Source organism: Lolium rigidum, chromosome 7, assembly GCF_022539505.1.
Source record: "Lolium rigidum isolate FL_2022 chromosome 7, APGP_CSIRO_Lrig_0.1, whole genome shotgun sequence".
Classification (NCBI taxonomy): domain Eukaryota; kingdom Viridiplantae; phylum Streptophyta; class Magnoliopsida; order Poales; family Poaceae; genus Lolium; species Lolium rigidum.
The window spans coordinates 355,173,626-355,190,437 of NC_061514.1; the positions used below are offsets into that span (position 1 = coordinate 355,173,626).

General features: G+C 44.0%; 1 protein-coding gene across 1 annotated transcript; it reads right to left on the reverse strand.

Annotated features, from left to right (window-relative positions):
* Nucleotides 1–6,086: 6,086 nt before the first annotated feature.
* On the reverse strand, nucleotides 6,087–16,050 carry LOC124673636. Its single transcript, XM_047209678.1, has 16 exons — nucleotides 16,020–16,050; nucleotides 14,530–14,744; nucleotides 14,150–14,286; nucleotides 13,948–14,058; nucleotides 13,751–13,852; nucleotides 12,989–13,100; nucleotides 12,720–12,920; nucleotides 12,331–12,499; nucleotides 12,176–12,257; nucleotides 11,991–12,084; nucleotides 9,874–9,970; nucleotides 9,135–9,228; nucleotides 8,430–8,502; nucleotides 7,745–7,918; nucleotides 6,851–6,973; nucleotides 6,087–6,510 (listed from the first exon to the last, which is right to left on the reverse strand). The coding sequence occupies exons 1-16, from the start codon at nucleotides 16,048–16,050 to the stop codon at nucleotides 6,349–6,351; spliced, it is 1,977 nt and encodes a 658-aa protein (XP_047065634.1). The 3' UTR covers nucleotides 6,087–6,348.
* Nucleotides 16,051–16,812: the final 762 nt, after the last annotated feature.

The following is a 16,812-nucleotide window of genomic DNA, read 5'->3' on the forward strand; positions in this document are numbered from 1 at the left end:
TACACGCGGAAATCGAGAAGACACCTCGGTTGGAGTGCAATGTTTGGTCATTTCCAAAACAAACTGCTTAGACAGGGGTGGGTCCGTTAGGCCACATCCCACCAGGCTCACTGCTGCAGTTACAACGTCATTGATGATGTCATTAAAGTTATCGGTTCCCTTTGATGGAGCATTCGAATAAAATGAGCATCCGAAGGAATCTACAACTTTTAGTTACTCGACTTGAGTCTATGCATGGTTGTAAACATCCATCCCTAGACTCGGGGGCTACTCCCATTGGTAGCGCTGGACGTGCACCCGATAAATACAACGAAAGCATCAAAAATTGAATGAATTCAAAGAAGAACGAACCCGAAGGTTCCAGGAAATTCAGGATCGAGCCTGGGGACTTGATTCTGTGTAGGGTAAAGTTGTTTTGCCATCGGCAGTTAACCGGCATCGATTTATCGAGTAAGGCTAGGCTCGTTACTTTTATCCCTTACGTGCAACCAAATTGCATGACTTCACGTGAAGTCTTAAAAGACCCGATATAGTAAAAGTATCGGATGATGAAGGAAGCTTAGAAAGCATTGACAACAAAATCTTCGAGTATTACAACTTGAGTCTACGCACGGTTGCAAACATCCGTCCCTAGACTCGGGGCTAATCCCATCGGGAGCGCTGGACGCGCACCCGATATCAAGCAATTTCGACCTCATAGTAAATGAGAAGACTCGATTTTCTTCGACTGATAAAGATATTCGGATGAAGACAACTATAGTCCCTGTCCGAAGCTTTACTTCCGCCAGTCACTCGGGGGCTACTAATGTGGGCATTACCCTTCGGGTACCCGACATTAGTCTACCTCCCTTGGCCCAACTAGAGGCCCATGGAAATTGTCCAAGACCAAGGTGGTCGCCTACGTCGGTTGCAACAGAGGAGACCTACCAGGAGACGAATTCTTGATGGACAAGGCAAGAAGGCATCGATAAAGGAAAGATTAGATTAGATCTCAATGTAACCTAGTCGAGTTCAGATGGGACTCTTGGGACCTGGCCTGCTATATAAGGGCCAGGAGAGGGCCTACCGAACATGAGAACAATAATAGGCAGAACCACCGCAACTTAGAGCACAAACCCTAGAATCTTTGCCTCTCGGCGAGTCGACCATAGCAGCCTATCGGCTACCCCATTGTAACCCGATATATTCGATAAATCAAGATCAGACAATCAAGAAGTAAGGGTTTTACCTCATCGAGGACCCCGAACCTGGGTAAATCTCTCTCGCCGTTTTTTTGGTATCCGATGTCTCATGCTAGCCTGCAGGATTCCGTCAACCCTAAGCCCCTCATGGTAGGCATTACCGAGGACCTCCCTCGTGAGGGGATCTTCTCATCGTCTGAATGACAACGATTAGTGCTGCAGCGTGATGCACAAGCTATAGTTGCTCACACTACTCAAACAATATCTAAGCATTAAGAACAGTCTTATCTAATCCAACTAGTTCTACCTACATGAATCCAACACTACAATATAGCTGAGGAGTTTTCCCTTACCTCTAGCATGACAAAGAATGGAGACGGCCGGAAGTCGGAGAAGATGTGCAGAGGCTCCACCGCGGCTGGACACGATGACCCTGGTAGGGCGCCATAGACCGAATGGAGGAGATCCTCGTCTAGAGCACAACCAGGGTTAGATGCGCGGGTGCAGATCTGGGTCACCGCCGTCGATGACAAAATTGGGGAAAGGGATTTTTTGGGAGGGGCTACTGAGGGGGTAACTGAAGAGTGAGGTTACCCCTACCTTTGCGCCCAACGCTACCCGGATTTCCCCTTCTTCCGCCATGTCGCGGTCGAGCGTCCGCGCGAACGGCGTTATCGATTTTCGTCGCACACGGTCTATCCCTGGAAAAACGGCCAAAACGGACATTGCTCCCAGGCCTATCCCAGATATGCTTTAAGACCCGTGTTGTGCAAGAACGTGAAGACGACTGGGCATCCAAACGGCCCAAAAATTGCATCCCCAATACAAGCTAAAGGGTTTCCAGGATACCAAACACATTACACATCCCATGAGTAGAAGGAATGAGTGGAAGGATGTTGTTGCCCTGCCATTTCGGTCCATGGTCTATTTGCGCTGTTGAACGGTCTGTTCTTTCTTGTTCCAGCTCTCGCACGCTCTCAGTCACACGTTCCCCATTTGCTCGTGGTCCTCTCCTATCCACCACCAATGATCTTTTCTGTTCCTCCCGGTCGCGTCGTGTGGCGCCGCCGTCCCACCAGGACGAATCACGAATGGTTTCTCTTCCGCCCGCGCCCCTGGGTTTGTGAAAACACAAGGCAGAAACAATTTCGCGTGGCTGTACTATTGCAAAGCAAAAGCGATGAAAAAATATATATATATACGGAGTACTAGTAGTACTTTACATTGGACACACTTTACAGGAAGAAATAATCAGCTCCCGGACGAAAGGAAAGGCTGGTCGCTACAGCCAAGCAGCTGGAGACAAATGGGGCATATGCAACAATTCAATCATTCACGGGAGCCTGTTCTAGGAAAGCGAAAACAAATCATTCCGTGGAACCTATCATCGTGCCCCTTGGGTGAAAAAGGAGGTCCTTTTCCACGTAAGAGATACCTTAGACAAGTGACTGACCACAAGACACGCGAAAATGAGAATCTCACCACACCATACGCTAGTACTGTACTGAAGGATCATCTAGCGGTGGGTGGTAGGAAACCCGATCACTGAAAACAGAATCCAAAAAGACTGAGAAGTCGTTTAGCATCCATCATTTGGGTCTGAAATCCTGAAATTCATTTTGGAATTTTATAGGTGGGCTGTTTGGTTGCCACAGAATTGGACCGTCATTTTATTTAGGAAATCCAGCAAAATGACGTCATGGTTAAACACGATTCCGAGCTGAGACCTATCATTTGTGTTTTTCTATGGAAGCCATTTACAAATTCAATATTGAATTCTGCTGTCATTTGCAATTCCTGTGGCAACCAAACAAGTGTCCACTTCTGGAATTACAATGTGTATTCATTTCAAAATGCTACAAACGAAATGAAAGCCCGTCTTCCAAACGACTTCTAAGACTAAACTTAAAAAGACAGAAAACAAAAAGACCTATAAAAAATTGGTAGCAAATTTTATAAACCGAAATTAGTTTATGTGAATTCGGTCACTTGTTCTCGGTAAGAGAATGGACCAAACTGACCAAATTTTATGTTAGAGAGGCCCAATCCGCCCCGCCTATGGTGGCCTTGCGACCTTGGAAGTGTGACAGACCGCGACCGGGAGGGTTCCGTTCTTTGTTTAGTTTTTTTAGTACCTTCTTTTGGATGGTGAGATGGCTACTATATCTAGAAGTTTGAATAAGGTCATCCCTGCCCTATTCTCGCTCCGTTGGTGAGCGCCAATGGAGGGTACATGGAGTTGTGTGTCCGGCTGATCTTCTGGGATCTAGTTAGTTTTCGTGTTCGTTCATGTGTGGTTTTAGGCCAGTCTCTTCTGATGAACGGTTCTCATCATTGGCGATGTTTGTAGCTCTGGTGCGTTGGTCCTTGGAACCTTAGCACAATGACTTTCCGTCCGTGTACTACAACAAACTCTATTAAGATAAGCTTTGCCCAACTTCGGTAATGGAGGGGCGAGGACAGTGGCGGACCTTCGACATGTGCTAGTGTTTCTAGTTCCGATAGGTGGTCCGAAGACCTATTTGTAATTTTCATTATTACTTTTGCCGCTTGTACTGCTTCGATGATTATTAGTAGAATCGGAGAGGCCCAATTCTTGTTGCCCTTCGTTAGGTTGTGGCTCTCATCTTCTGACTATTGGCGTGCAATGCTGTTTTGTTTTGTGGTTGGCTGTAACTTTGCAAGTATGTGACCTATGAAGTATGAACGGTATGATGTGAATATTGATCAAACTGCTATATTGTGCCACTTGCTAATGTTCATTTTTGCAGGTTTGTATGAGTACAAGCATACTATATTCAAGTTACAGCTGAAATGTTCCTCTATTATTTACCAAGTGAATAGTAGCTGTTGCACATGAACCACACCCGACAATTTCATGGTTCCTGCTCTCTCTCTCTGTTTTCTTTTTGTCGAGATTGTGTTGTTGCTCTTGGACTCTAACTCGTTCGATCTTGCGTAGAGAAGTGCTTTCGGTTCAGTTTCATCAGGGTCTGGTCATTCATCATGATGTCTTGTCTTGTGACCCGAAGAAATGCAGGCGAGCTGAGCATGAATGGAAAGTTACGGTCACAAAACCGCACCAAGATTAGGGTGGACGTCAGGTTGGCCGGACAAGGACAACCGACTCTGACTGAAATTCTCAACAGAATGAGCTAACCAGAAAGAACGGCTGCTGTGCAGGTTCAAGGTTCTTGAGAACGAATGGCCGGGCCGTTGCCTCTATGAGATCAGAGTATCGGAGAACGGCCGTCCCCTACCTCACTCTCGATCTCCGGAATCGGCGCACGCCGCAATCAAGATCGCCCGGCGCCGCCGGTTTTCTCTCTCTCTCTCTCTCTCTCTCTCTCTCTCTCTCTCTCTCTCTCTCTCTCGGAATGTTCCAAATGATTAAGAGCAAATCGGGAGGCCGACAGTGTTGGCTTAGCTGGGTGGACTGCTAATGTGCAGTCTCACTCGTACTTGGGCTGTAGCTAGCGGACGGCGTCCAGCTAGCTGCTGAAGCCTAGATACATTTTAGCCAATAGCGCCGGCTGTCTGGTGTGCAGATGCTGAGGCTGATGCACCTGGTCAATGGCAACAGTGAAAAAATCTAGCGGCTACAGTCTAGTGCAATAAGGATGATGGTGAGGTTACGGCTCAATCCTAACCTGAAAAGAAAGACCTCGCCAGCCAGCGTCACATACACTGAGACGGATGATACTACACATAGGTCGAATGATCGGCCAAGTGGCAAACAGGGAGGCGTTGGCGTGTGCGGCACCACCTCCTTTTCTCCTTTCAATAAAAACTTTGTGATTCTGTAATTAGTGGTAATTTATCAACTATTAAATTGAATTTTTTTTATGTTAGTTTCATTTATACTAGCTAGCGCGGATCAAATGGGTATGGCCGTTGGGTTTGCTCCCGTCGCAAATGGACCAACTAGGAAATAACCAACGCCACAGACATGTTCGCATGCTGACGGAAACAGATCAAAACCAAACATACTTGGTGTCTAAAATGGGCTAGGCTGCCCGAGATGCTAATGTGCAGCAGTGCAGGCAGGGTGAGGGTACACTCAGTGATACTCTTAATCTGAAAAGAAAGACCTCGCCAGCCAGCGTCACATACACTAACTGAACAATCGGCCAAGTGGCGAGCAGGGAGGTGTTGGTGTGTAGCAGTGCCAGCTTTTTTTCTCCTTTCAAAATAAACTTTGTGAGGCTGGTGTGCATCAAGGCAAGAGCTAATTGACAATGGAGGTGTCGGAGATCTTTCGAAATTATCATGGATCTGCGATAATGACCGTCCAATTGCATGGACCCCCAATCCCAATCCCAATCCCAATCCCCCAAGGAGGCAAGTAATTTGCAACAAGGATAACGCAAATAACGCATGCTATTGGTCGGATCCTGAAATGGGGTCTGGCCTCCGGGCCCCATCCGCATCATCAGGGGATCGATCTACCGGGCTGGAGAGGGACAGGGCACCATGGTATGTGTCACTTCTCGAGATGAGGCGGATGGCAAAATAAAATGCAGTTTCAGAGGGTGTGTGGCCCGTGATGCCGTTGCGTGTGGCGCTATGTCCGTACAAAATGTTAGTCGTCATGGTTAGTTGGATGGGCGGGACCCGGCTGTCGGCGACTCTGGGTCGCAGAGTTTTTAATAGTTCGCTGCGTCGTTGCCGCTACGCAGTAGAGTAAAAGGCGGGGCTGACAGCTGAGATATTCGTTGAGATAGATTGTCCGTACGAGTTGCACAGCGGGCAGCCTGGCGTTGTCGGCCAGTCAATTCCTGATTTTTTTTTTTTTTTGCGGGTAGTCAATTCCTGATATTTGACTGGACCTTTCATGGACCTTTACACCGCAACCTTTCCAGCTTTGGCTTCTGTTCCCACTTCCAGGTATTTTTAACAACTCGGTGCCAAGGAACGGTTTCATCTCGGCAGCAGGAACAGAGGAAACACTAGCGAGATATATGTACAAGGGCAAGAATGCCCAGAAGGCCACACTACCATTCTATCTAGACTCTAGTACAGTACTGTATCTGCTGCACCCAGCTTCCACGAGCTTGGTTCAAAGTATTTACTGAGTTTCAGGAGCTGGCTAATACATATGCGTAACAAACCATACACAACAACATGTATGCTGCAAATGGAGGAACAACCAGGGGCTGCCCTGCCCCTAAGAGCGGCAAGTGCGGTATACCTCGCCCCGCATCGCGTCAACCGGTCCATGGTCATGTGTGTAGCGATCGGGGCCAAGGTACGTGCCAGTCTTCTCGAGGAGAGCCAGGGCTTCCTCCCTACCGTACTTTGAAGAGTAGAGGTTCAGGTACTCAATGTCCTGCGTCACGGAATCGAGAAATGAGTGTGAGCAGCACTATCCACGGCTGATGGCTAAGTACTGAAAATTATTTTGAATGAGTGAGAGGCTGTAAGGTTCATTTCTGGTCATCTAATGTCTCTGTCTCTGAGCAGCCATTCTGGTTGGAAGGTGGGGCCCTTACCCTTGGAAAAGAGCAAAGTGGAGTAGGATGGCAATGAACTAGCTTAGCTAAGTCACAAATCCTACTTCAGAATAAGTACCCCGGAACTACTTCAAATCTGAACGGTTGTAACCCTTAAACCTGAGAACGGGCTTCTACTGTAATCAAGAAGACACGTATATTCAGAAAATGTATCACCTGCATGCCGCTGAGAATGCGTTCCAGCCTGAGCGACGCGACTGGTTCATGTGACGAAGAGAACACCTCGCCAGGATAAAAGAGAACACCATCGCCTGGAGGAAGGCCACGTCGGAAACATATCTGCAACCACACCAGGTTTCAGAGAAAGAACAGATATCCTTGTTCAATGTAGCAACTACAGAGGACAATATACCAAGCTGAACAAAAAGATAATCCAACTTCGAAATGTAAACATAAACTTTCAAGTCTGAATAACAATGTCACATGTTAGGTTATTAGGTTACTACTACTTATTAATTATTTCAAAAAAAAAAAAAGGTTACTACTTATTAAATTATTAAATTGTATAACAACATCAATGTTCAAAATTCCGTGCAAAGTCAAACCTAGAGATCATTCAACAGTTTCAAATCTAAGACAATTATCTATCGACGCATTAAAATAAAACGCTTGGATTTATACCAGACTTCTAGTCTTAATGCAAGTAAAAATACATTTTGTCACCTCCACACAACTATACTTACTGCATTACTCAATACTAACAAATATCTTGTTCAGATTCTCTTGCTTTATTTATCAAAAGTCAATCTCAACATTAGGAATCACATGAGCAAATAAGCCTCCTAAATCATGTTTTCTTGCTCATAATGCTTTACTGCTGGATCTCCGTGGAATTCATCTTCAAGCAAATCGTACATCGATACATGTAGAAGTTCCACACCCAAACCAGGGGTAAAAATATTTCTTGAAAATAGCCCAGTAAGCTTTTTACAATGTACCCAAAAACAAAACCTTACAGGCAATTTTATGAAAAAAAATCCTTCTGTTCATGCCCTTCATGCACTAATGACAGCTCATTATATCGAGAGTTTTTCCAGTGGCAAAGCATACCTCAGCACTTGGAATCATAGCCTTCTCATAGCAGTTGGCACCCCAGTACAAGAATCCTGTGCCACCTTCCTTCCACACTCTCCACATAACTGCCCGGTGCTGGGTACCACGCATCCCAATGTGCCAATTTGGTTGAGGATCATAAGGCCCCAAGCAAATATATGTCCACCACTCCTAGACACGATTGATACAATTTCATCAAGATACAAGTCATAAAGTAAAAAAAAATAACAGAGAGCTTTATGTACATGCACACCTGAGAGAAAATTCATTATTATTTACAAAACCACTTTGTATGAGAAAAAACAGATAAAATGTCATTGACCAAGACAGTTTTTTTTAAGGCAGTTGACCAGGACACTTGAGGTGATTTATAGTTAAAGCATAAATGTTGAAACAGTAGGCATCATGCCGATTACTGATTGCACACCCTAAAATACTGATGAGAACACAACACAACTTCGAATTTAGTTGTTTGCTATGCAATACATGAGAATGAATATTAGTGAGAAAACAATGGCGTCACTTCATGAAAACATGCTTACTAGAATTTAAAACAGAATATCGATGCAGTAACAAGAATGTTTTCTCAAGGATAATGGAAGTATTATCCTCCCAGCAGTACAAAACTGTAGAAGTAAAAGGAGCATGAAACAAAATTAAATGGGACAGAATCTGTAGTTACTTCACCAAGCTCAGGTCGTAGTTCGGCAATAACATCCTTCACTAAGTCTTCTCTTGTGCCAAAAACCCATTCACTATATAAGAAAACAGAATGTAAGTGATACAAACGTTAGTCCTGTTAGATATGCATTTGTTAACAATTCCAAGACTGAACAAAGCACAACACTTTCATTAGTTTGCACTTTGCACCAATCCACCAATACTTCTAATAGCATAAATGTCGCATATCCTACACTGACATGGTGCCAAGACATCTACACATGCACCAAAGCTATCAGTTTCATCAAATTGCCACGTGTCAGCACAAAATTTCTCTCAAACAGGGCACTGATAATTTCAGCTTGTTTGGTCTACTTATGTTAACAGAACTACCATTAATTTTCCAAACCTCTTGCACTTGATGAATAACCTAGGTTCGGGTTTAAAATTGACAACACAATAAAGATACAGATAACAGAATAATACGCCAATGTTTTGATTTCTTATAATTTTCGTGTTCAGGACCAAGCATTTTTTAATCAATTATTTTAGCATTAGTATATAAACTGTAGCATCCAATATATCTGGGGAAGCATGTCCATATCATGTCAGACCAGACCAGTATGACAGCACATGTGCATCGTTTTTGCAACCTAGGGAAATGACTAGCATACCCACACAGTTTTGGGAACCCAGAAGAAATGCAGAAGTTCAGAGCAATGCATACCTAGTGCAAAAGATTTGTGTATGTGGACGTAGAACATTTGGAACTTTCGCAAAAGCCTCGAATGTAGAAGGGGTAAGTTCAGAACCACTTGGACCTACATGAGACATTCAAATTATAAGAGAAAACATACTTGTATGTTAGAGAAACATAAGGCTTCCCAGGCATGGTCAGCTTCCACGTGTATAATCATTATCTAAATATCCATAAAACCTAATAAAAGGCAGGGTAATCAGATGTTCATTTCAGAAAACGTATGCAAAGCAAGTACGATAGCTAATAAATACCTTAGCAAAAAAAATGATATTATAGTAAACTGAGACTCGATATAGTGATTAAACCTAACTGGAACTTGGAACATCTCAAACTTCCTGCTAGCATCCAAAAGGCTATAACTATTCAACCCCCGTGGTTGATTCAGTATGTCATAACTAAAAAGTCACCTTCCTTTGCTTCTCGACATTTCGCCCATCATATGGAGCACCATATCATATACAGAAGTAAACTTTAGTAATCAAACCCTTCTCTAGCGTGTCTTGTTAGTGCTAAGCTTTCTGATTAAGTAACTTAGCTTATACATCTATCTCAGTACAATGATCTCTTAATAAATTAACAGTACAGAAATCTGCATAGATACTCATTATGGACCCAAATAAGGAAGTATGTTTTTAAACAAGCATTTCATCACGAAAAGAACTTTATGTCTTGTCATATATCAGTCCAAGTACGGAAGTATACTGACCGGCATAGTAAGTTGTTAAAATACGCACATCAGGTGTGTATGTCCGTAACTCGTTAGAGATGTTGCAGATCACTTCATACTGATCCATATTCAATGGCTGAAAAATATTAAAACAATTGTAAGATGATCGAATCTATCTCTTTTCAATGAAAAGAACAGAGTATGCCATATACATGGGTTGATGTGGTTTGACGTATCAGCTTAGAGTTCAACTGGTCTGACTACTTCGGCACATGCATAGGACCAGCTTGCAAGGGTGACATATCCAGTGCAAACTATGTATAGGTGTAAACTGTGCTTCATGGATTACTGCATAACCGTTCACAATTTCAGTTTTGAACTCAAGCAAGTTAGGAGAAATGAAATGTACAAGTTTGGCATGTATAATCTATTGTCTTATTCTTTCCCATTTCCTTTTGACTACTAGATTCTGAGGGATTACATTCTTTTGGCGTGAAAAGAATCAATCCAAAGTTGAAATATTAGTTAATGAAGCTATGCTAAACTGGGATGTACCGTCGAAACTTTATATCTGAATCTTCTTTCTATGTTAATTTGGTGTCTGGTTCGAGCGACTGTACATACGTCATGGTTTGCACCAAATAATATCTCCCAAGGTGCAAGATGGTGAGGTGCAACCATCAACTACTAGCATATCTAAGGTCGAATCTACACTTTCAACTTACATAACACAAACTCTCACTATAAAGTTTCCTCAGGAATCAGGACACACAAGTAAGTTGCACCGTTAACACTCGCACTCAGTACTCACTGCTACATGTAACTGTTGATCTATATAAAAATTGTTGTGGTACAGTTCATGTTCTAACTTTCCCTGAATATTTAATATGTACTGGGCATTTGTCATGATTCTGGTCGCTATCCAAAATTAAGAAAATGCCAAAATAGCATTAACTATTAACTGTTGGACATTTATTGTGGAAGTATTCATAATTTTGGTGTATGTGACGTGGTTATATAATTGATGCGGAATTCACTTGAGGAAGCAATACTCGAGGTGCCAAGGATGCGGAATTTCACTCCAGGTGCCGAGGATGGCTGTGCTGGGATATAGTCAGGGGCGGATCTACTTGTGGCCAAGAGGGTGCACATGCACCAGGGTAGAAATTTTTTTTAGCCTACAATCTGCCTGGAAAATGGTGTGTGCACCCCTGTAGCCCATGATTAGTGTACCCATGTGGCCTAAACCTGTGCATAATTCTACATGGGACATGAGTAATGCTAATGCACCATGGTTAGAACTGGTCTAGCTCCGCTCCTGGATATGGTAGAGGAATTAATTGAGGTCGACTCTACTAGAATTTTATGTGTCGTACGGATTTTTCCCAGGAAAGCACAGAGCGGAAGAGCTGGGTTTGTTTTGCAGGATTTGGCTCTGTAGGCTGTTGGCCTACATGATTGGGTTGGATTTGATCTCACGTATAGAATCTGATCATGCCACATAACTCACACATGTGTGGTAGGGGAACTGTCATGTTTGGTCGTGGTTGCTGGTTGGTGACATTGTCAGGAGTCTCACGGATGTTTCAGGAAACAGGTGGATAATTAACAGCTGGAAGTTGAGTCTATAAATAGGTCCCTACCCTCTAGCCTCACTATGCATCATGAGCGTCACCACGGATAAGGCAGAGGAGTAGAAGATAGATCGCATAGCCCACAAATCCTAACATTAGCTACACTTTGTTTCACGTATTGGGCACTTTTAACTTATGCATGTGCATTTAGGGACCAAAATACCCTTGATAATTTCTCAAGCACGTAAAAGGAAAGTGGAGGGAATTTATAGGTTTGAGCAGTTTTGGAAAGTTCGCCTAAGGAACTGCCAAATATGTTGAGGATTTTTTTTTTTTTGTCAAGAGAGCCAAGTATTGAAATAAAGGGACTATATATTTATATTGAAGATGTTAAACCTGAAGCAACTCTACAATTTCCATTAATAGTAACTACATTACAGTTCCAACTTCCAACTGCACAGAGGCAGGCAGCCCCCCCCCCCCCCCTGAGACATCACATGGCACAATATAAGAACAACAAGGCTCGCAGGTTGTGTTGTAGAACCATGTCACCTGATATAGCATAGAAGTAAAATCAGGTACCTCATCCCACAAGTAGAAGTAAGCTTTAGACCAATGAGATTCAGTTTTCAAGATTTCAACCTCTCTTCGCAGAGAATTTTTGGCTGCATCAGTACTGGTGTGCATCAAGAAAGAAGTAAAATTAATATTAAGAAATAGAGGAGTGAGCAAGCTAATATAAAATTAAGTAGAAATTATAACACTACCATGATAGGATAGGTGCGTAGGGTACAGCGTATGCTGCAAGTCTTGGATCAGAATAATATTCACTAGCCTTTGGATGATCAGCTAAAAGAATAGAAAATCACATCAGGTGAAAAATTAAAATAAAGCAGCATACTCTTTAAGAAAATTACATTACCAGGCCAAGGGCATGTGTATGCAAGAATGCGCATGCTATCACCCCATCTGCAGAAAAATGGACTAATTCTGTACTGTAGGAGCCACCTAAAATGATGATCCAATGCATCATACCATCCTTTGGTGCCATGCTCCAAACAGAACCGATCTTCAATGACAGTTTCGGATATCTAACATATAGTTAAAGGAGAACAAATGAATACAGTACAGTTCAAATGTAGAATCATGATAGCTGTATACCCACATAGACAATTCAAACATAAACTCTGAACTGCATGTATGCAAACTGAATGATGTGTCTCACACCACAAAGAAGGAATTTGGAGTTATTCTTATATCATAAGATACCAGTACGATACTGCATACTAAAACAGAATATTGCCAGGATACACCAATAACAGCAGGCAAGGAAGGTGTCAGTGGGAGAGTGAAATCCCAAACAGTCAGGCTTAACTTCACACGGACTGCAACGTTGTTCATAACATCTTCATCCATCATGTCCCCCAATCCATTATTCTCTTGACAGTCCTGGAATGCTGGAAGTACTAGCAACCTCCTCAGTGTGGTTGAAGTAGACGATAGTCTTTGTACCTGTATGTTACAGCGCTGTAAGAAAAGAAATATATGGCTATTCGTGAAGTACTGACTGAGTAAAATACCATTTCCTCTGACGACGAGTTGTCTCTGGATTCGGTGATGTCAAGACAAGTTCTTAATTCTTTATACAGCTGGTATCTCTCAGACTTTGGTAAAGATTCTGCCCTGGAACTGCTGTTGAATTTAAATAAAAATAGTGGTTAATAACTCAAATACTGGATAACTAATAAGACATACATACAGGTTAAGGCTAAATGTCATATGGACACACATGACCATCTGAAAAAATCAGAAGTTCAGAACACATCCAGAATAGCCGATCTGAGACTTGTGCCTGGAATTCATGCTCCCGGATGAACAGAAACTATTTGTAATTTTGTAAAGATGTGCGTTTGATGAACTGAAACCCCAACCAATTTACAAATATTATTAAAGGCACATAAGCAAATCAGATTCGTGAACTCACACAAGGTATCAAATTAGCAGTTCATACAAGACGGTTCATGCAAGTTAAAAACTTGGGACACGGACAAAACAATGTCTTGGTTTTTAGAAGAAACAACTGAAGACAGTCACATTGGGCTCTGATAGCTGAATCTTCCATCGACAAAGATTTTACAGAGTTATACATGCTATTTTCAATATTTTACATGTTCTCTATCATAACGTGTGTAATAATATCTGTTGTTCTGGTATGCCATTTGATCATGTCGTCAGCGGTTAGGGGTTGAGCTTGTGTTGGGTGTCCAAGTGACGTGAGGAGATCATGCTTTACCACTTTCTAACATAAGTACGTAGATATAAAGAAGAAAATTTAAGCTTACTCCGCATCTGTCCTTACAGCAGTAATAAATATTTCACCCTCATATAGACCAGGCTGTTGCCCACAAGGAACATTTAGTGAGACCCATATTGCAGTTGTCTCCCTGTAGAAATAAAAGTGAATTAGCAATTATGAATAAAATGAAAACAAATGTCGCTGTGTTTCCAATCATGGCTATCTAAAGCACAGAGGCAGTACCCTGGAAGTAGGTTTATCTGTGGACTTGACGAATCAATAGGCACAAGAGCATCTGGTACACCTAATATAGGCACGACACGTCGCAAAGTTATAGATTGACCAACCACTAACCTGTCGTTACAGAACTGTTATAATCATCCAGAGTAGAATGTACAAATGATGGTATCCCCAAGTGAATGAATTCAAAATTTAAACAACAAACCTGTCTCCAGCGGATGAGCATAGGTCAGTGCACTGAATCTGCACAGGCCCTGCAATACCTGAACTGGTCCATGAAACTTTTGGACGTAAAGCGATTTGAAAACTTTCTCTTTCATTTCTTGCTGCCAAAAGGTTAACCTGAAGCAATTTTGAAAGGAATATAAGCAAATCTGAGGAATTTTATCGTAGCAGAGCAGTGCATGTCATAAAGTGGTAGAGTTGATGAATAAAAGCCCGTCCCAAGTAAACGCCAAAAGAAGGGAAATATCTGAAAGAACAGAAAGATGGCAAAACACAAGAACGTTCTGCATATTGAAGTGTAGAAGCAAGAGATTTATTTTTCTTCTAGCAGTGCTAATTATATAAGTAAGTACAACTTACATGTTCTAGAGGTCGTGGTGCTTCTTGTTGGCTAACATTTGCTGTGCTGGGCATAGACCACACGTGCAAAAGATCGGCGGAGTGTACCTTTGTAGGGTCAATCACACTAGTACCTAGACTCAACCCCTGTAAGCCTCCATCCACCCAGCCATAACTAGTCCCTCCCCCAGCTACACCTTCCACAGGCGGTACAGAAATTTCTTGCGTCTTGCCTCCTGTGATAGGAATGCAAAAAATGTTTGCGGTCAGGCTATACAACCAGAATTTAAGCTCCAAGCTTCCATCAGTGCTGATAGAAAGTTAAAATCTCAAATAGGCGCAAAGTAGATGGACCGGTAGTTCTTATATAGATGCAAAAGCAATTTGCAGCTGTGACATGATAAGCAGCAAAAGCATGTACAGGGAGAGGCTCCAATACTTGTACTTGACAACAAACAGGCTGAGAAGACTTTGGTAAAAAAAATTGTGCGAGTTGTGCATAAAACCATGTCAACCTTTAACTGGTGCGCTTGTTTTCTTGATGCAACTAGAACATATTGGTTGTAGTGCACATGCCCTGCGCAACTAAAACATATTTCACGGGTGACAGCCACGGTACTAGGCAAAGCTTATGTTGCTATGTAAGTGCTGGAAATAAACCCAAACACCAATTTATGTGAGCCACTAGACAGTGGACACCATATCTGAACCTAAACCCTTGTGCGTCTGATGAATGTGGTCATGCATATTAATCACCGATTCTATGTACAGTAAGTCCAAATCCAGTGCTTCGAAGATAGTCAGATATCGGCGAGCAACTGCGCATCCTTGGGCTTTGCAGGTAGTGGGTGCTTACGAAATCAGCAAGCTGCTTTATAGGCATTCATTCAGTTATTCTGCTGACGCCCTTCACAGACAGAGTGGCTCAACTGATTTCTTAATTTGCACCTGAGGAATCCTCTCATATGTGATCCATTGGATGGACGCTTGTGCAGGTTTGGGTTCCAGGCGGTCAGTAAACTGAAGGAACTCTCTTAAGCTTAGAAGTGAGAATATGATGGGATCAGAATCAGACCAGTCGCCAATCTCACCTAAAACATGTTGACGCCGGCCGGCAAAGGCATTATCCATCCAAGATGTGTTGAGTGATCACTTGGTCAGAAGTCAGAAGTACTGGTAATCCTCTACGCAGCTCAGTAGCCTACTCGATAAGTAACCTCCTGCTAGTAGACATAGAGAGTAGCAGCGGACGAAGTGGACACATTGATTGCAAGGCGGAACGCGAACTCGTGTGAACTCACTGCAGTCGCGGACACGCAAACGCAATCGCCGCTGCTTGCCCGTACAGGCCGAGCAAGCAGCTTGTTACGTGAAGTAGGTGACGCAATAAAAAGGCAATGGGAGAGAGGGGATCCGAAATTGGACGCTCGGTAAGGCGATCGAGCAGTTTCCGGGCAGCAATCCAGTTCGATCAAGCAACGGAGTGTGGGGGGCGGGGCAGCAGCGCGTACCTGCGGCGGGGTTGGACTCGTTGGGTTCCATGGCGGCGGCGGGCGGCGGAGAGCGATCGATCGAGGGCGTAGTGGGTTGCTCAGTTGGGTAGTGGGAGCGGGGGATGAGGGGAAGTGGGGAATGGAAGAGGAGGCGGTTTCCTGATTCGGGAACGGGAGAGGGAGGACGAGCGAGGCCCCCACGGAACGGACGGCCGGAAGGAACCACGTCGTGGGCACAGGGCACGCGGCCCGGAGCCCGCACCGGCGGACGGCCGTGCCGTGGCAGCCTCTCAATGATTGAACGTGCGCGCCGCGGCTCGCGAAATTGGCTTGTGCTATGCGGTGGCGTACACTGTGTCCCCCTCTAGAAGAGGTACCCAACCCAGCCGAGTAGTATTAGAGCATTCCACCGACGCCGGCTAGTTTTCGAACCCAATAGAATCGCCGGTAACCTCGTATCGGAACTTCGCCAAGGGAGCGAACCGTGCGTGTCGGTGCCTCGCGAGGCGGAAAATTTTGGGCGTGGGAGCCGCCTGTCAGTGACGCCAGGGCGCCGCGCGGATATTTTACCGCCACGACGCTGGGCCAGAAACTCTCCTGCCACGATGCCGTGCGGGGAATTCTCCCGCCACGACAACGCGCAGACGTTTCCCGCCTCGGCGATGGTCTATATTATCCCTCCTCCCCCGCCATTGCTGCAAAATCCATAGAAAATAGCACAACGTGGGATTCATGGGACGAGGTGGCGCTAGAGGCGGTCGTAGAAGACGTGGAGGCCGACCCGCAGCTCGCAGAGTATGAGGCGTGGGAG

What these genes read in the sequence shown, in the direction of transcription:
- LOC124673636 (XM_047209678.1), bottom strand. Translation starts at nt 16,050, where the DNA reads ATGGAACCCAACGAGTCCAACCCCGCCGCAG. An exon ending in CTATGATTCCAAGTGCTGAG is followed by an intron (nt 6,974 to 7,744) that starts GTATGCTTTGCC and finishes GTGTGGTTGCAG; the next exon opens with ATATGTTTCCGACGTGGCCT. An exon ending in GCATTCTCAGCGGCATGCAG is followed by an intron (nt 6,511 to 6,850) that starts GTGATACATTTT and finishes TCCGTGACGCAG; the next exon opens with GACATTGAGTACCTGAACCT.